A 21,013-nucleotide genomic window follows, 5' to 3' on the forward strand; every position below is an offset into this window, starting at 1 on the left:
AAACAAACTTTACGGAAAGCGAAGGAGGTAAACATAAGTTTGAGCAAAGGGTATTTTAGTTACTAGATAAAGATTGTCGCTGTCGTCGCTGTCCGGGACATCTTTTGCTGGCGAGGATAGATGATCTAAATGTCAATGAAGGAAACATACATACGTTTGACAGTTTAGTACCACTCATGTTTCGGACTGCAGTATAAAGGGAACCGAAGCGACAATCTTTATCTAGTAACTAAAATATCTTTTGTTTGAGCATAAAAAAGATATTTTTTGCCGTTTAAACGTTCACTTTTGCTCGGATCTGGGTCCGGACAAAGATCCAGACTACGAGGATATGGAGTTACTTGAGCTATCACAGAATGAAGGACATAATCAGCCGCTACTTAATTTAACATGGCTCATCTATTCTCCATAAGAGACCTTTTTGGAAAACTCGTCGGAAAGTGGCTTTTGGATCTACTTCCTTGTCGAGGCTTATGAACGAGAATTCAAATTACAAAAAAAGAAAAGGCTTTGGAGATACTGCATGTTCAAGCGTAATGCAAAAACACCTTTAAGGAACAAGTGTGGCGAAAATACAAATCGCCTTTACGACGTGAAATATTATATCAACGAGCGGAGGAAGGCATCGATGAGCTGCTGATGTGGAGTCCTACCAAGCCAGACTGGGCTGATAGGGACAGATTTTTCCTCCTTCATCATAAGCGAAGTACTGCAAAGCTTTCCGAAGTTAGTGATGAACTACTTGCTGGATTTAAAGGCACAAGCGTGAAAATATCGGTACTTGTGAATTCGGTGTCTATGGTAAGCTCAAAACATTACGAAAGAACCAAAGCTGAATTGTGCTTGGGTAATAGGACTTCTGGTTTGAAAGATCGCGCAGGAGCTGATTTCAACCAAAATGTGCTACATTTGGCAAATAAGCTGAAGCAACGCAACAAGGATCAATTCATAAAACCACTGGAATTACATCCAAGGATCAGCTGCGCATTTACGGGAAGATCTGTTGGCTGGGCCACCACCAGAACACCTGAAGAACCTTTTTATAACAGTCGGTGAAGTGGGTGCTCAACAAGTACTGAACAATTCGTTCGATGATGCTTCTGTTGCGGAGACTGTGGATGAAAGCATTGCAACCGAGTTGAAAGAAATTGAATTTGCGATCGATAAGGTTGAATCAAGTGTTGCAGAATTACGTCAGAAACTCAGTCAGCTACAAATGAGCATAACGGAATGGAAAACACTTATTTCTGCTTTCAAGTTAGTGAGCGAGAAGAATCCAGATTAATCTCGGATGACATTCAAGACTGCGCTGACATCGACCATGATTAGTGGTTGCAGTCACCATTTTTCATCACTAATTGAAACATAATTCTCCTATTTTTTTATTTTATCTTATTATTTATTATTTATTTAAGGCCGAAGTGGCCTGGGCGGTATATAAGAGTCTTCTCCATTCGGCTCGGTCCATGGCTACACGTCGCCAACCACGCAGTCTACGGAGGGTCCGCAAGTCATCTTCCACCTGATCGATCCACCTTGCCCGCTGCGCACCTCGCCTTCTTGTGCCCGTCGGATCGTTGTCGAGAACCATTTTCACCGGGTTACTGTCCGACATTCTGGCTACGTGCCCGGCCCATCGCAGTCGTCCGATTTTCGCGGTGTGAACGATGGATGGTTCTCCCAACAGCTGATGCAATTCGTGGTTCATTCGCCTCCTCCACGTACCGTCCGCCATCTGCACCCCACCATAGATGGTACGCAGCACTTTCCTTTCGAAAACTCCAAGTGCGCGTTGGTCCTCCACGAGCATCGTCCAGGTCTCGTGTCCGTAGAGGACTACCGGTCTAATTAGCGTTTTGTAGATTGTCAGTTTGGTACGGCGGCAAACTCTATTCGATCGGAGCGTCTTGCGGAGTCCAAAGTACGTACGATTTCCAGCCACTATGCGTCTCCGAATTTCTCTGCTGGTGTCATTTTCGGCAGTCACCAGTGAGCCCAAGTACACAAATTCTTCTACCACCTCGATTTCGTCACCATTTTATCTGAAAATATCGAATACAAAACGTTTATGGTTTAAACTTGCCTCCTGGGTAATATCCACACTTACGAAACAAATTCTGCGCATCAAAATTTATATATTCCATGAAGATTTCCTGTACAAATAATTTTTAATCTTAGAGTTTCAATTCGTTAAATTCCTTTTTGAAACGTTGTAGGAAGGAATACAAACATAATACCCAGCGAACTTTCGGATACTTTCGGACAATATTAGCATCTGTGTGAATATTGGGCTGCAAAATGGTGGATTGTCATCAAGGAAGGAGCGCCCAACAGCGCTCTGGTCCCCACAAGTTCCTATCTCACGCTTCTACGGGTTGTCCGATGGCAAAAAAACGCCAGCTAAGGGTTGTGTACTTAGCTGGTAGTGCAGCCTGGGCACTGTTATCCTCTGTTGATCAACGAATTGCTGTATCGCATCAGCTATGCCTAAGGTGGCAGCCCCCCAGCGCGATGTAAGTAACGCGACCCCGGTAAGGTAGCTTACTGAAGCCTCTCAAATACCACGAAAAAGGGAGATAGAAGAAAAAGAGAATTTTTGGCAACCGAACCGGTAACGAAATAAGGACTATGATTGGAAACTCGGTACCTGGAATGTCAGGACACTAAATGAACTTGGACGAGTGAGCCTTCTGGCTCATGAACTGCAGAAGGTTGAGTAAACGTGGTCGCTATTCAAGAAGTCCGATAGCCTAGATCCGGAGAACGTGAATTCCGAGCCGTGGATCCCACGACCAACACTGCATTCAAGTATAACATATATCACAGCGGCGGTGAAAAGCAGAGAATGAAGTTGGTTTCGTAGTGATGGGCACGTAGATGAATCGAGTAATGAGTTAGAAACCCATTAGCAAACGTATTTGTGTGTTCAGGATACGGGGCAAATTCTTCAATTACAGCCTATTCAACGTTTACGCACCGACAAACGATAAATCCGACGACGTGAAGGACACGTTTTATGAATGTCGTTTTATGGTCAGAGGACTTTTCCGTCCCATAATTAGTAGGGAGAGCCTTCACTTCGCTACCAATGACAACGACATACGGCTAGTAAATTTCGCTGCTGCACGAAAGACTATCCGAAAGCACACTTGGAGACACCCAATTGATGAAACTTGCAACCAGATAGACCATGTTCTGGTGGATGTGCGCCATTTCTCGGATGTTATCGATGTGCGGATATTCAGAGGTCTGAACATTGACTTTGATCACTTCCTCGTTGTCAGTAAAATTCGATCACGGTTGTCAAGATCACAGCGAACGATTCGTTTCAATATCCAGCGATTGTCGGCGGAAGGAGTATCGGCTGAGTACCGCCAGAAGTTCGACGAACGGATAAGTGAAATCAACGTTAGCGACAACATCAACGATCTATGGGAGTCAATCCATGGATCGGTGAGCACAACAGCACGAGAAGTGATAGGCACTGCACAGAAGCGACCCAGAACGGGTTGGTTCGATGTGGAGTGTCAGAGAGTGACAGACGAGAAGAACGTTGTCAGAAGCCGGATGTTGTTTTCGGGTACCCGATCGAATAGAGATCGGTACAAGGAAGAAAGAGCAGCCGAAAAACGAACCCACTGCAGAAAGAAGAAAAAATATGAAGAACAAGTGATTAGCGAGGCACAGGAAAAAATGGAGCACAACGATATACGGAGGTTCTATGAGTCTGTCAATGGCGTGCGGAGAAAGACAGCGCCATCTCCCGTCATGTGCAACGACCAACAAGGGAATTTGCTGACAGATAAAACCGAAGTGGTGCCAGGTGGAAGCAACACTTCGAGACTTTGTAGAATAGTGGAGGTGACGGTGCAACGGTGAGCAGAATAAATATTAGCGACGATGGACAAGCTGTGGAGTCGCCTACACTAGATGAGGTTAAAAAAGCTGTTAAAGATCTGAAAAACAATAAGGCTGCTGGGAAGGACCAGCTCCCGGCTGAACTTCTCAAACATGGCAGTGAGCAGCTTTGGGAAGTTCTGCACCATATTATGTCGAAAATATGGGAACACGAGGAAATGCCTGCTAGCTGGTTCGACGGCCTCATTTGCCCTCTTTTTAAGGAAGGGCACAGACCGGAGTGCGCCAATTACCGAGGAATAACCCTCTTTAATTCGGCGTACAAAATTATGTCCCGTATCCTGTTCAACAGATTGAGACCGCTTGAAGAGTCCTTCGTTGGCGAATACCAACCAGGTTTTCATGAGGGCCGATCAACGACGGATCGGATGTTTACCCTGAGACAAATCCTTGATAAATTCCGGTAGTACAACTTGCAGACACATCAACTGTTTATTGATTTCAAGGCGGCGTACGATTCAGTGAAACGGAATGAATTATGGCAAATTATGCTTGAGCATGGTTTTCCGGCGAAACTGATACGGCTGATTCGTATAACGTTGGACGGATCGAAATCAAGTGTAAAGGTTGCGGATGAAATATTGACGTCATTTGTCACCTTAGATGGATTAAAGCAGGGTGATGCACTCTCGAATCTACTGTTCAATATAGCGCTCGCGGGAGCGATTAGGAGAGCTGGTGTGCAAAGAAGCGGTACCATTATCACAAGATAAGCTCATAGGATTTGCAGACGATATCGATATTATCGGGATTGATCACCGTTTCGTGGAAGAGGTTTTTGAGGAAGACAGCGATGATTGGACTCACGATCAATACCGAAGTACATGCTCGCTGGCAATCAATGTGGGTTCATTAGTGGTGGTGGTAGTGAAATGGTGCTGGATGGTGAAAAATTTGAAGTGGTCGAAGAATTTGTGTATCTTGGAACATTAGTGACGTGCGAAAATGATGTAACCCGCGAGGTGAAAAGGCGCATTGCAGCTGCAAATAAGGCGTATTACGGAGTTCGTAGCCAGCTTAAGTCCCGTAGTCTGCAAAAGAAGACACAATTTGCGTTGTATACTACTCTGATTATTCCGGCTTTATACGACCTTGGAAAATGGACGTTAAAGGAGGTTGATCGGAGAGCTTTCAGAGTGTTTCAGCGTAAGGTGCTGCGGAAAATACTCGACGATAAGCAGGAGAATAGTATCTGGCGGCGTCGCATGAATCACGAGTTGTACCAGGTGTATAAATGGCTGGGTATTATAAGGCTTATACAACACGGCAGACTACGGTGGGCTGAATATGTTGTTCGTATGCCGGAAGAACGTCAAGCAAAGATTATATTTAGTAGAGATCCCGGAAGAGGCCGCAGACTTCGCGGAAGGTCGCGTACACGATGGTTTTTTCAGTTGAAGAGGACCAATGTTTAGGGCGACTGGGAGCGAATGGTTCAGAATCGAGTCCAGTGGAGAAGGATACTTAATTCGGCGTAGGTTCATCGAAGGGCTATAGCCCATCATGTGCAGTAAGTATTTCCATTTTATAAAAACTTGGCTAGGCCCATTTCACGACGGCCGATGAGACTCCGAGTTTTTATCAATCGTACACACAAAAAACAAACATGGTTTTACAGAATGTTTTGCACTTTCCACTTGAAAAGTGCTCCGTTTTCTTGAAAATAAAAGCTTAATTGCACGAAGTCAAAGTGATTCTTTTTAATTAAAAGTTTTTCCTCGTGTTTCCAGTGTAAAAATTAAAAGTTCTTCCATTTAAAATCAAAATTCTGGAACTGTCAAATCACTCAACGATAAACTTTGAGTAAAAAGAGAAATGAAAATAAAAATTATTTTCTCCGTTTCGCATGGGCACTATGGAATATTACATGGTTAAAAATAAATTGAATTCATTACCTCATTTAAAATGTAAATGACATAAAAATCATTAAAATCAATAAATATACTTTTAAAAATATTGTTTTGCCTACTTTTTTATATTTACCTAATTATGTTTAATATCCTATTCAGATTACGACTTATAAGATTAATTACGTGCTAAAGTGGTGAAAGAAAATTGAATGTATGAGTATTGGTATCAAGTTACTTTTTGTTATATAATTAATGGCGTAATCTGGATATACTGTATCAAACATTTCAAAACTTTTTTGCCCAATAATTCAGAAAAATACCCATAGTGCCTCAAACTTAGAAGCTACTTGAAAACATATGCAGATATTTTCCATGTAGTTTCGGGTGTAAAAGTTAAATGATTCATTAGTGATGCCACTCATTATTCTTAATTCACTTGAAATTAAATTAAAATTTAAGTGAATTTTCGTTTGGCCATGTACTTAAATTTTAAGTGAAACTTCGATTTTTTTCTATATAGTATCCCTGTAGTTGATAACCCGTCCACTAGAAGCGGACGAGGGCAAAAACATGGAGTAGAAAATTAATTCACACTCAAAGATTTGTTTTGCATTTCGTTCTCATAACGCTTTTGCAAAATGTTTCATTAGCGATTGTTAATAAACATACATTTCGCTCTGAGAACCCCACTCATATATTTTTCATACATTCATTTTGTGTAGAATTCACTAGAAGAGTATATAGATATTATTTTCTATGCTTTCTAATGAATTCCACTACATTTCTTATTAAGATGCACTTGTGATTTGAGTAAGTTTTATTTGATTTCAGTAAGGCCGATGAAAGTTTCGATTTTTAAAGTCTACATGACTTTTCATAGTGGAATTAAAGTGACAATTATTTTGAGTGATCTATCGCTGTCGACGTCTCTCCCTTGCAGTCACAACAGCGTATAGGGTAAAGTGACCAATAGTGGACCCCCAACCAATAGTGGACCCTCCAGCAATTTTTGCATTATTACTGCACAATGTAAACATTTTGCTATGAAATTTTATCGGGAGAACCTACCTTACAGTCCTATGATTTGATTACATGTGTTGGAAATGCTATTGAAAGTCAAATTAGATGATTGTTTACAATTCTATAAAAAATAAACACGAGAGTGTCCATTATAGGAATATTTTGGTGGGTCCATAATAGGGAAGAAGAACGTCCCGAAACGGGACATGAAAATCAAATGAAGTGTCGACTATAGGGAAGCAATTTCCTATTATGGACCCCCAGGGGGTCTACTATAGGGCGAATTCAGTTAGACTTTAAAATGTTAATTTCAACGAATAACGTCGTGTATTTGGGTGTTTTATTTATGTATCGTGAAGAGGGGATGCAGAGCTTGTTGTTAGATATCAAGCAGAGTTAATATGTTGAAAATTTCTAAGCCTTATGACAGGAAGAGCTAAATTCCGCTACTAGGGGGTCCACTATTGGGCATTTTACCCTACGACAGCAAAACAGAAAAGTTTTTTTGTCCGATTGGCCTCCAGAACTATATCTCTAATTAAAGAGCGGTGTCTTTGCCGGCGGAATCGGTGTCTAGGCAGTGGCAATTGGCACTGTTCATCCAGGAATATACATCAGGTAAGTCATATTGTTTAAATCAAATAATATAAAAATTGCCAGTAGTGGAGTTCACAGCGCTTCGCCAGGCCTCGCTCCTATGGCGAATGGCGTAAGCAAAATTAGGTGTTGAAGTACCGGAGTTGGCGTTTGGCATAAGCTCATTGCGATTTTATTTTGTATTTTTATAGATAACCGCCAGGAGGATGCCTACAGATAGCTACGAGGCACACCCTTATCCTCACCACGGGTTGGATCTTGGGCTGAAATACACAAAATCGTGTGGCGGTAGGTGCTGCAGCTGACATCTTATGCGTGACTGCGTGACTAGAGAAGGACCTAATAAAATGAAAAGTTTAAGCTAATCATTGCGATTTGTGTATATTAATTTATAATGGAAACGATATAAAGGGTACGAGGGCAGCGGGGAGGTTTCTTTAATTAGAAAATTAGCTTTGTTTTGAATGAAAATAAATCACTATTTTTCACGGTGTGAACATTTTCATTTGACAGTTCTACAATTTAGATTTGAATGTTCAAACTTTTAATTTTAGAGTGGCATGCCACTTTTGAATCATGGCGTACTTTTATTTTGAACTTATGCAACTCTCTACGAAAAAGAACCAACGCAACTTTTTAAAATTACCAATGGATTTTTTAATTTTATTAATGATTTTTCTTTCTGTGTATTTACAGTCTGAAATGAATTCAGATCAATTCTTAAGATATCGGTGACTAAAACATTTCCGTCAAACATTTCCTTCATGAACTAAACTTTTTCTCTATAAATTGATAAAATATACGTTATTCGCGTCTGCAGATATTTTAAACACAATGTTAATGCAAAGAAAAAGAAACTGCATGCTAACTGACAGTAGATGCGGCAAAATAGGACGAACTAATAGGAGATCGTCAGTTGCATTCTAGCATAAATTCCGCTAGAGGCCCTTCCTAAATATTTTAACAACAGCCACTACACCTGATGGTATAATTGCAATATTTCCCTTATCAGGCGACAGGTGGTGCTGCTGCGTGTTTGTATCAATGTAATATTGCATATACACTAGTGACATCTGCTGTTCAATATCGTAAGCTTTCAATGTTCCTTCCACACACACGAGGTGGAGAACAGTCTTGAAGAAATTGAAAGTACACAGCTAGAATTTAGTATGGAGGTACAATGAAATCTCTTTTATTGTTTAGAACTGTAAAACAAGTCGTGGAACAAAAATCTAAAAATTATTTGTTGCTTTTTGACCTAGGTTTCATATTGATGCGATGCGTAGTTAATGATAACGGATGATTTGTCCATACAAGGAAATTAATTTTACTTTAAATGTTGTGGCGCCATCTCGTTCAAACAGCACCTTTGTCTTTGCCTTATTATTTAGTTTGTTTCGAACTAATTTTGAAGTTGATATTTGACTAAAAATTTCATTGATTTATTTTTACCAAATATGCGTAATTTGCTATTGGTAAATACCTGTTTTCAATCAGATTTGAGGCTTATGAAATAAGGGACCGACTGTTTACTTCGATGACATTTGCTTCCAGGGTGCAGGTGCAGGTGCAAAAGTGTAGACAACAACCTTCCGTGCACCATGTTTACGGTACTCGTCACTGAGTGGCGATACCGGCGTTTCTATCTGTTTTGTTAAACCTGCTACTCTATGTTTTGAAATTTTCACCATGAGCTCATGGAAGAATGGTAGTTGGAAATCGATAAAATGTTTAGGAAAGTCAGGTATTTCGCAAATTTATGCAAAACGGTGTTTTAAAAGAAAGTAGTGATAAAGGAATGAAATATTAGGTGAAAGATTATTTCCTGCACTTAGTTTGCACTGATTAGTAGTCTAATAGTGATGAAATTTCGATTTTACTACCATTGAAAAACGCCATCTCTTGCATTAAACGTTTTGACTGGTACCTTATTAGATTCTTCTCCAAACTGATCTTATTGAAGGCCATTCTCAAATTGTTAAAATCTTAACCCTTAAAGGCGCAAGGTGTTTTTTTTTAGAAATCGTCGGAAATATTTTGAAACCATTGAAATTATTAACATTGAACGTATTTTCGGTTTGTTGTTTTAAAACAACATTGCGCATTTAAGGGTTAATTTGGAAAGACTGAATATGTTGGCTCTGGCAGGTTTTACTTTTAATTAACAGTTTATGCGAATCAACGATTTTGAAACCAGAATATGCTCCGTAAAATGTTCAGACTATATTTCAACCCAGGGGCCGCAGAAAAAGCTCAAGTAATATGTAATAAAAAAGAATCAGATCTAGCCTTTTTTCACATATCCAAAAACATTTAATCATAAGTTCTGTTTAGTGGGTTTAGTGTGACTGAACAATGTGGTTGGTCCACTAAAATTGTTGTGTACATGGCTACAATAGTTAAAGATGGACTGTCGATAGATTTCATTCACATATTATCGAATTTACATCTTTTTCAAAACAAAGTTTGTTCAAAAACCATTTTCATTGGGTTTAGATGGATACAGATTTTCAACAAATATTTGTTGGCTTGAGATACAGATATGAAGATTTCCTGGAGATAAGATACAGATTTAAGTGTGGCAACCCTGGTTGTTAGTCATGACCTACTGATGCTTAATTCAAACTATGTTGCGTTAGCGCGGTTGCACCTAGGATGTGACAATCCAATTTTGACTGCCTTGTTGTTTCTTCAGACTACGTTCAGACTGGTGATATAGCTACTTGATATAGAGAATCTTGAAAATTGGATTTGTGAAATTTGATGTCAAGCTACTCTATATCAAAAGATATAGCTCGTAGTCTGGATGGCACATCAGTCGGTTGCTTCGACGAGGTGGTGGCCAGTGCTTCCAAATAATTTTCATCCAAAATCCGCCAAATAATTTGATATTAAATTTGATGTTCTCTCGTTCATTTCTTCCATCATTTCTTCCATCATTCCATCATTTACAGTCCAGCATAAATTCATTTTACACAAAAATATCAATAAGTTTTTTTTCATATTGTTGATGAATATCATTTTTATGCACCAGCAACATGGCTATGCTAACAATAGGGCACTGCACGGACTGCTTTGTCTCTTTTTCGCTGCAAAGAAATCTGAAAACAACAAGGCCAGTAAACGTCAAATTTCATGAAGAACGAAAGAGAAAGAGATTCTTCCGTGCAGTGCACTGTAAGCTACCCTTCTGAAAATGTGCTACCGCCGATCGAAGTAATCGATTGTCATTTTCACCCAATGAGCAACCGGTACGATACTGACAGAAAATCGGTACGATTTTTTATGATTTATTGTCATATCCTATCCGATCCTAGGGTTGCACGGGCAATAGATATTAACCATTTTTTTGTAGAGCCCTTTCCTTGCACCACTGCCATCATTAATAGAAATATTGTAGTATGATCCAAATTTTCTATCCCAAATCAATTTTCCCAACATAATTGAAGTATGATGGGCAGTTTATGAATTTGCTTTCCATACCAGATGGGCTCAACATACTTAATGAAATCTATGACCTTGTTGGGTTGTATGAGCCAGGCTTCATTACGCATACTACACACTTCCAATCGAGAAATTTGAGCTTTATTTCAAAATATTTACAAGGAGTCTTGTTCAGTGAATGATAGTGAGAAACGAAACATATTTTACTCAAAACGCGATGACAAACATCATTTTTGCCAAGATCCTCTAGTGTTTGGACTTGTTGAGCACACTGTTGTGCGATTTTCGCTGAGCTGCAGAAAGTAAAGGCTCCCCCAGACCTAAGCGATTTCATCACCGCGACGGCGACAACTAATCGTCGCGATTCTAACGTTGGGTCGCTGCTGGCAATATTCTATTTACGCTTCTATACCAACGGCGACAGAATCGCTGTCGCCAAGCAATGGAATCACGTCGCGTGTGTTCGGAGGAACCTTTAAATGTGAGTTTGTTGGTGTAATGAAAATTATTCAAATACTAGGGAGAATCGAATCCTTAGCCGTGCGGTAAGACGCGCGGCTACACACCAAGACCATGCCGAGGGTGGCTGGGCTCGACCCCAGGTGCCGGTCTAGGAAATTTTTGGATTTGAGATTGTCTCGACTTCCCTGGCCATAAAAGTATCATCGTGCTAGCCTCATGATATACGAATGCAAAAATGGTAACCTGGCTTAGAAACCTCGCAGTTAATAACTGTGGAAGTGCTTAATAAACACTAAGCTGCGAGGCGGCTCTGTCCCAGTGTGGGGATGTAATGCCAATAAGAAGAAGAAGAAGTAGGGAGAATCGAAACATTTCGAATAGATTCTCGGAATTTTAATTTTTTTATTATTGGAATTGAATTATGCAACTCGGTAGAGAACACTGGACTTCAGAAGAACATTGTCAAACAATTCTGTTTTGTATTTAAATAGAAACGCGTGCTCGAGTAAATTGCGTTGTTCCTAAGAATCATATAAGGCCAAACATAGAGATGACAACAATCATGAGGTTACGAAAACGATATCGTAAAAAATCTTAAGATTTGCATACATAGAGTCCTGTTTTACGATTATAGTTGCTATTCAAAACCCAATCCCTCCATATTCACAAATTATGCCGTCGGTAATGGATATTCAACAACACTGTTAAGCAATAAATATTTAATTAAAAACGAAGATTATCCCACTAAAGAGTGCCAAAGGGAATACGATCATAGGAAGATTGACACAACGCAAAAAGCGATAAAATCTCTTTCACACTTTCACGACCCCTTACTGCCATGTACGGAAACTTCCTAGCTGAGAAAGAATTAAACCACCAAATAAGCCCTTCTATACGATTACCCTCGGTGCGAGCTCTCGATTACCGGCAGTGAAGCACCTCCTTTCAGCGGATTTGGTCTTCCAGTTGCGGATTGTTGGAAAATTACCTCTCCATTTCGGCAGCCGAGCAAAAACGCCTCGGTCGGATTCGGTGGTTAGACTATAAAAGAAAATTAAATACAAATTGCATTTTGGAAATGATACCACGGCCTAAGCTAAGTTCTTTTGTCCTCTCACGCCCCGACCAGCTGTTTCGTTTTCACCGCGCACTGCAGCAGCAAGGGGAAGGGAATTAATCGAAAGCAAATTTGATCTCTTATCTGCCAGAAAATCACATTAGATCCGGACTTATTTTAAAGTAAAGCACGCAATTGACCCCGTTTTCCATCTGTTTGTTCTCGTTTCCAATTGCAGGAAAGAGTCGTCTCTATCCAAGATACTCGCTGAACTCGTCGGACAACGAGGACACCCCAATCCATCGGTCGATCTACGCACAGCCCTACAACTCACAGCTCCAGCAACAATCTCAACAGCAGGTCCAATCCAATCTACCGATAGTGCTGGGCGGAGGATTGCAAAGCAATAGCAGTCACAGTTACCGCAGCTCGACTAAGAGTTCTTCCGGAATTGGAAGTGGCAGTGGTCATCAGCAGCACCAGCAGCAGATTACGACCCCGTCGTCGGACAATGGCTCGAGTGCAACACTGACGGACGCGGAAGCGGCACTGGCGAGGGAAAATACGCTGCTTGTTAATAACGGTACGTAGTGAAACAATTGGATGATTTTAGCCCCAAAGCTTCGATGGATTAAATCACTTCATTTCTTGAACGCATGTCATTCTGGCGCACAGGAAGAAGTTTAACAAAATTTGTACCATGTGCCATTTGCATCTTACAGAAGAGCACCTTACTCCTGTCTGACATTGGCTGATTTAACTGATCCAATGCAACAAACACAATGATTGATGATGTAAATAAAACCCGTTCTCGTCTTCGCTGGAGCAACCAAAGCTCGTTTTCCATTCCGAAGAAAGCTTTTCTCTCCATATTCAAAGATCTCGTAGCACTTTCCCTTCTACAAAACCTTGTAAGCTGCACAAAGGCAACGGCAACAGTAGCAACGGTTGGCTTGAGCTATGTTAAACATGTTTCTCCCGTGTTGAGCTGAGCCATTCGCAAGCACTGCAAACCCCCGTCGCCTGAGTAGCACAAAAAAGCCTGATAAGTGTTGTGTGAACTTTGTATTTAAAAGGTGTTATAATGTTATAAACAGGGAGCGTAAGAGCATTTCACCTTTAAAAAGGAAATGACGTTTCCTTTGCACTAACCTTCAGTAAGTGCAAAGCAGAAACTGCAAGAGGATCCACTGACTGTGAGCATCGAACCATTTTCACCATCAGTGCAGTCAGGTAATCGATTGAGCTTCATACACCGGTAGCTTGTGGGTGGAAGCCGGCTTAAAGAGAGACAGGTGCGAACGGTTCACACGGACTTCCCCGTTGAAGCAAAAATGCAAAATTGCCGTACCGCTTTCTCAAGGCAGGATACGGGCGCAGCTCTGGCTTTCTTTCAGTTTTCCCGGGAATCATCATCGGGACAAACGGAACGAATATGTAGCCTCCGGTCCCCAGGATTGGCATGTGGGAAAGTTCAAGCAAAAGGTACCTACTGCTTTCTTCGTTATACGACAGATCACGAACGGCATCGGGGAAAACCGTTTGTTGGGACTACTACTTTGCAACAGGATGTGTTTTCAAAATTTGACATCCATTTTTGAAATTCTTAAATTCAAACTGCATACAGGACTTGAAGAAGAAACAAAATTTATTGTGATTAGTGTTCAACATGTCAATAGTGGCAACAGTTTTGAACGCACTGCGAAAAAGAGCTTTGTGAAACTGTGAAACGGTTCACGTCGGCTTTAATATCAGCGCACAGCTTTAGCGCCACTTCCGTGAAGGAAAACTGTGGCCGCAAGGAAGATTGCCAGCTCAAGACTCTTTTATACGCGCGGGTTTTAATTCGCTCACGCTCATTCAGCGGTGTCCATAAACAGGAGTCTAGAAGAAATCCCAGATTATCGGTATCAAAAAATCAAAAATTCCGAATTCAAAATATTCAAATAAGTCAAAACTAGAAACCGTATTTCAATCAAAAAAGATCGTAATTACTTCATTCTGCACAGACTATATTGCAATTTTCTAACCTAAGTCCCGGGACGATCTTCTGTCATTAAAGCTACTTATTTTAACATTAGTGTTACTTATTCTAGGTTTAGATAATAACGGGTGGATCTGACCTTAACGTAGCTCGATCCCGTGGTGTAGCACGATCGGCGATGTAGCAATGGATCTAGTGTTGTGGCGCTCGGACACTCGAGACAACGTGGCGACAAACTTTCTACTAGCGGCTTGACGGTGACTCGACGACGAAAGCTTGTATTGCGACCTTTGTCGCGTTAGATGGTGTCGTCAGGCTACTACCTTCGTGAACGACGACGCCGAGAGTTAAGGCTCCCCCAGACCTAAGCGATTTCATCGCCACGACGGCGACAACTAGTCGCCACGATTCTATCGTTGGGTCGCTGCAGGCAATGTTCTATTTACGCCTCCATACCAACGGCGACAGAATCGCTGTCGCCAAGCGATAGAATCGCGTCGCGACTGTCGCGTCGCGTGTGTTTGGGGGAACCTTTAGCTGGCGATGGTAACAAATACAGCGGTACGACTGGTCCAACTGGTCTAAGTGGACTCACATACGATGACACTCTTGTGACGTCACTTTGAGGCGCAAACAGTCTTGTCGTATTTTCGGGCGTCTCGACGACTAGTTGAGTGTGACGTGCACGGTTCGGGTGACCCGCGGCCTCTTACCGTTACGCTGATAACGGAGCGTAGTCGGGTGGAAGTTCTCGCTATTTTACCTGGGTAAAGATGTCCCCGCTCATGGAGATCTACAGAAATAGCGTTATGATTTTCCGAGAGTGGTAACGATGGGCGTAGTTCAATTTTCCGAGCTACCTATCAACGTGTCGGTTTTTTTTTAAGTCAAATTAGAGAGTTTAACTCATATTTACCTGATTCCACCACTTTCTGCGCGTGATTTATAGTGTGGATAGAAGCATAACAATGTTCTTAAGCCCTACATGAAACAAAAGAAGGCACGTTAGCACGTGGAAGCAATTCCACATTATTCGAGTCCAATACCTTCTGAATTAAGCCGGATCTTGCTCCCTGGCTTTCCTGTTTCAGTTTCTTTCTATCACAGCGACTTTAACAATGGGTTTTGAAACCTTTTTGCTATTTATTCATTTATTATCAGACTAAGGCCGGAGTGACCTGTGCTGCACATAAAAGTCTTCTCCATTCAGCTCGGTCCATGGCTGCACTTCGCCAACCACGCAGTCTGCGGAGGGTCCGCAAATCGTCCTCCACCTGATCGATCCACCTTGCCCGCTGTGCACCCCGCCTTCTTGTTCCCGTCGGATCGTTGTCGAGAACCATTTTCACCGGATTATTGTCCGACATTCTGGCTACGTGCCCGGCCCACCGCAGTCTTCCTATTTTCGCGGTGTGAACGATGGATGGTTCTCCCAACAGCTGATGCAACTCGTGGTTCATTCGCCTCCTCCACGTACCGTCCGCCATCTGCACCCCACCATGGTAGATGGTACGCAACACTTTCCTTTCAAAAACTTCCACTTCGCGTTGGTCCTCCACGAGCATCGTCCAGGTCTCGTGCCCGTAGAGAACTACCGGTCTTATAAGCGTTTGGTGGATAGTCAGTTTGGTACAGCGGCGAACTCTATTCGATCAGAGCGTCTTACGGAGTCCAAAGTACGTACGATTTCCAGCCACTATGCGCCTCCGAATTTATCTGCTGGTATCGTTATCGGCGGTCACCAGTGAGCCCAAGTACACGAATTATTCAACCACCTCGGTTTCGTCACCACCGATAGAAACTCATGATGGGTGGCTTACATTGACCTTGAGCCTCTTCCTATCATGTACTTCATCTTCGACGTGTTTATGACTAGTGCAATCCGTTTAGCTTCGCTTTTCAGTCTGATGTAGGCTTCCTCCATCTTCTCCAAGTTACGTGCCATGATATCAATGTCGTCGGCGAAACCAAATACCAAATGGACGGACTTCGTGAAAATCGTACCACTCTTGTCAATCCCTGCCCTTCGTATTACTCCTTCCAAAGCGATGTTGAATAGCAGACACGAAAGACCATCACCTTGCCGTAACCCTCTGCGGGTTTCGAAGGGACTCGAGAATGCCCCTGAAACTCGAACTACGCACATCACCCGATCCATCGTCGCTTTGATCAACCGTGTCAGTTTATCCGGAAAACCGTGTTCGTGCATTAGCTGCCATAGCTGGTCCCGATCGATTGTATCATATGCGGCTTTGAAGTCGATGAATAGATGATGTGTGGGCACGTTGTATTCGCGGCATTTCTGCAGTACTTGGCGAATGGCGAACACCTGGTCCGTGGTGGAGCGTTCGCCCATAAAACCCGCCTGGTACTACCCCACGAACTCCCTTGCAGTTGGTGCTAGTCGACGGCATAAAATTTGGGAGAGTACCTTGTAGGCGGCGTTCACCAATGTGATTGCGCGGTAGTTGCTACAATCTAGCTTATCGCCCTTTTTGTAGATGGGACACACGACACCTTCCATCCACTCCTGCTGCAAAACTTCCTCCTCCCAAATCTTGGTAATGACCCAGTGCAGCGCTCTAGCCAGTGCCTCACCACCGTGTTTAAATAGCTCCCCAGCTTTGTTGTTCTTCAGCTGGCCAATCTCCTCCTGGATTTCCTGGAGATCCGGAGCCGGTAAAATTATGTCCTGCGCGCGTTCTCCCAGGTCCATCACCACACCGCCATCTTCGTCTGTCACATCGCCATTCAGGTGTTCTTCGTAGTACTGCCGCCACCTTTGGATCACCTCACGCTCGTTCGTAAGAAGGTTCCCGTTTATGTCCTTACACATATCAGGCTGTGGCACGTGGCCGTGACGTGAATGTTCACCTTCTCATAGGACTTTCGTATGTTATTAACGCGGTACAGTTGCTCCGTCTCTTCACGGTCTCGATTTTTCTGCTGGCGCTTTTTCCTCCGGAAAATCGAGCTTTGTCTGTTCCGCGCCCGTTTATGTCATGCCTCGTTCGCCCTCGTGCGGTGTTGCAGCAATCCCGCCCATGCTGCATTCTTCTCTTCCACTAACTGCTCACATTCGCCGTCATACCAGTCGTTTCTCTAATCCGGGGCACCGTGCCAAGTGCAGCGGTTGCGGTGCTACCAATGGCGGATCGAATATTTCTCCAGCCATCTTCAAGAAACGCTGCGCCAAGCTGCTCTTCCGTTGGGAGTGCCACTTCCAACTGCTGTGCGTATCCTTGGGCTAGTCTACCGTCTTGTAGCCGCCACGGCGTCCGACTTTGACGCGTGTTGTACACCGTCGCAGCGCAGGCATACTGCAACGAGGTAGTGGTCGGATTCAATATTCGCACTGCGGTAAGTACGGACGTTCGTGATGTTGGAGAAGAATTTACCGTCGATTAGAACGTGGTCAATTTGGTCTGTCTGTTGCGTCTGTTAATTTGATTGCTCGGTCTATCAATGCAATGGGTGTATTCCGTTTATTTTGGAATGGGCTTTCCGAATTGAAGTCCAGGTACCTTCCATTCGTCTGTTTTGGTGTCCACATTTTCTTGATTTGCCCGTCTGTTCTGTGTAGTGTCATGTCTAAGAATTTGAGTTTATGTTGTTCTTCCTTTTGTATCGTGAAATTCAGTTTTTCATGAAACTCATTAAACGTGTCGATGAGTGTGTCTATGTGTTGTGTTTGGCTATAAGCAGCACGCGCAACATCTTTCAAATAGGTGTTTGTTCCTAATAAATTGCATTGAAGACACTGGCAATACATCGAGTCACATTAAAGCCACTTCCCAGTTTCAGAAAATCACAATGTTTCATTACCGTTTAAGTGGCGTCGCAATATTCTACCCATCTGACTTCTTGGGTGGTTTAAAATTCGATGTGTTTCATATCAGAAACAAAACAGGTAAGTTGCAGAATTAATAACACTTCGGTTCATTGCTGTTACCACAATGTTTCTGATATGTTGCAAAACACTTTGAGCTCAGCTGAGCAGTATTTTATTTTTGACAGTCCCCTGCATGTTCCGTATAAGGTACAATGGAGTTACAAATTACTTTGTTGTTTATGTAGTGCACTTGTAGCAGAATCTCCAAATAGAATTGTTGGTGTGATAGTTATAGTAGAAAGTTGCAAATCTCAAGGTCCATGGTTCGATGCCCGGTTGGTTTTTGTGTTTTTATTTTCATTGCAGCCGCAAGATGTTGCAAATAGGCTCCACCTCTTGCGCTTTTTGTGTCACAAAGGAGTTCCAAATACGACGCGTTGTGCATAAGTCAGACCTTTAGTAAGTCACACCACAGTTGTTATTACTCACTGAGAAACAAGAGGTGTTGCTTGGGATACAGAAACAATTGTCCACGTAGCGACGATATATTTTCATCACTACTTGCCTTTCCTGTAGCGCGCGTATGTTCTCCTGTTCTAGACGCTCCATTACAAGATTTGCAATGACAGGCGATAGAGGGGAACCCATGGGGACACCAAATGTTTGCCTGAAGAAGACACCTCCATATACGAAGAACGTGGATTCCAATACCAATTGAACGGCTGCTACAAAGCTGTGTTGGTCGATCGGTGTATGGTCTTCAATTTCTTCTCAGCGTTGGTTTATACACTCTATTGAGTAGTTCACCGGTACGTTGGTGTATAGAGATGTGACGTCAAGCGAGAACATTATCTCATCCTCGTCGATCTGCGTTCCTGATATCTCTGTTGCGAAAGTGAAGCTGTTGATAAAATCCGTTTTCCCGACGATTTTTCCCAGGATGCTTGACATGTACTGTGCCAACCTGTAGGTGGTAGAGCCAATTGTTGACACCACGGGGCGCAATGGTCTTCCCTCTTTGTGGATTTTTGGAAGACCATATATGCGCGGAGGATTGCAGTTTGATACATTGAGCCTTCTGTGGGTTTTAGGCTCAATGTATTTGTTTTCCTTCCATCTATCCAAGATGGATTTTATTTTACGAGACACCCGTGCCGTCGGATCGTAGGAGATTTTCTCGTAGGTACTGGTGTCTTGTAGCATTTCCTCCATTTTTGTCGCATATTCCACTGCCGATAGTATGACAGTTGTCTGCTTTGGTGATTAAGAGGTTTGGATTTTCTTTTGAAAATTTTATGCTTCTTGCAACATCCTTAACAATCCATTCCTGATGGTGGTGGCGTGGTTGTTTGTTGAAGTTGATGAAGTTGGTCATCGCCGTCACTACTTCAGCACGGATTTCCTCAGCATTCTCTCTGTACTTGATTGATTTATCGATGTTCGCAACCATCTCGATGTAAGGAAATTTCTCACGATTCGGTACGTTGTAGTTGGGGCCTAGCATCAGTGTTCGTTCGAGAAAGTCTGGTATGGGTGAACTGGTCGTATTTTCCACCCAACTTGGTTCGTAACTCAAGTTCACGACTCTCCTCCTCCTGAGTTTCTCAATTTTCTTCATCTCAGTCGTTCTCGTGGTCACGTACACATTCAAGGCTTTATTTTCCCCCTTTTTTCTTACTTGTTCAAAATCTTCCTTCTGTAGTAGTCGGTCCATTTTGATCCTCAACCCTTCTTGTACCTTCTTCGATCTTGATAGTGTTCTCTTCGCATCTGCTATCATAATGCTCAATATTCTGATTTTTTCTTTGAGCAACACTTTTTCCATTTGTCTATGGGATTCCTCATTTTCCAGGTTGACATGCACTTTGTAGTTAAGGCACACTGGTATTACTTTGTATTTCCGACAGTTCAGCAAAAAACTTGACACGATTGCTGGTTTTTTCTAATTTTATCGAAACCTTCTGGAAATTTCGTGGCCAATATATATGAAGAAAAGATTGCTGGAAGAACTGTAGAAAGATTTGTAGGAGGAACTTCAGAAGGAATTTTAGGAGGATACGCTGGAAGAATTCCATAAAGATCTGCCGAAGGAACTCCAGGAGCAATAGCAGAAGGAATTCCAGGAGGATTTGCTTAAAGAGCTCCAAGAGGAATTGCTGGAGAAACTCAACGAATATATCCTCTAGGAGCTTTAGGATGATGTCATCTAGGAACTCCAGGAGGACATGCTGGAGGAACTCCAGGAGGATATGCTGGAGGAACTTCAGGAGGATTTTCAAAAGGATCTTCAGGAAAATTTGCTGGGGGAGCTCCAGGGTGATTTTTTGGAAGAACTCCAGCAGGACATGCTGGAGGAACTTCGGGACAAATTAATGTTGAACTCCCGGAGGAATTGCAGGAGAAACTCAAAGGAAATATCCTTTAGGAACTTGAGGAGGATTGTATCTAGGAATTCCAGGTGTATTTGCTGGAGGAATCGCTGGAGAAAATCCTAGTAGGTATCCTTTAGGCACTTAAGCAGGATTTCCACGAGAATCTTTGTAGGAAATCCAGGTGGATTTTCTGGAGAAACGCTGGAGGATCTTCAGGATTATTTGCGGAAGGATCTCTAGAGGATTTGCTGGAGGAACTTCAGAAGGAATTTCGATAGGAACTCCAGAAGCAGTGGCAGAAAAAAAACCTGAAATATTTATTATATGAACACCAAGAGAGTTGATGGATGAATTTCAGGAAGATATGCGGGAGGACCATTCAAGAGAATCTGATGGATAAACCTAAGGAGGATTAGCCGAGGAAACTCCAAGAAGATTTGCTGAAGAAACTCCTGGAGGATTTGCTAGTGGAACTTT

At 42.4% G+C, this 21,013-nt stretch overlaps 1 protein-coding gene across 1 annotated transcript in view; it reads left to right on the forward strand.

The window, feature by feature from the left end:
- LOC134223106 (uncharacterized) overlaps window positions 1–12,939 on the forward strand; it is a 258,705-nt gene extending 245,766 nt beyond the window's left edge. Inside the window, exon 2 of the mRNA XM_062702244.1 lies at window positions 12,587–12,939. Coding sequence (XP_062558228.1) covers window positions 12,587–12,939 — 353 coding nt within the window. The remainder of the gene's footprint in view (window positions 1–12,586) is intronic.
- The last annotated feature ends 8,074 nt before the right edge of the window (window positions 12,940–21,013 follow it).

This window comes from Armigeres subalbatus, chromosome 3, assembly GCF_024139115.2.
Source record: "Armigeres subalbatus isolate Guangzhou_Male chromosome 3, GZ_Asu_2, whole genome shotgun sequence".
Taxonomy (NCBI): domain Eukaryota; kingdom Metazoa; phylum Arthropoda; class Insecta; order Diptera; family Culicidae; genus Armigeres; species Armigeres subalbatus.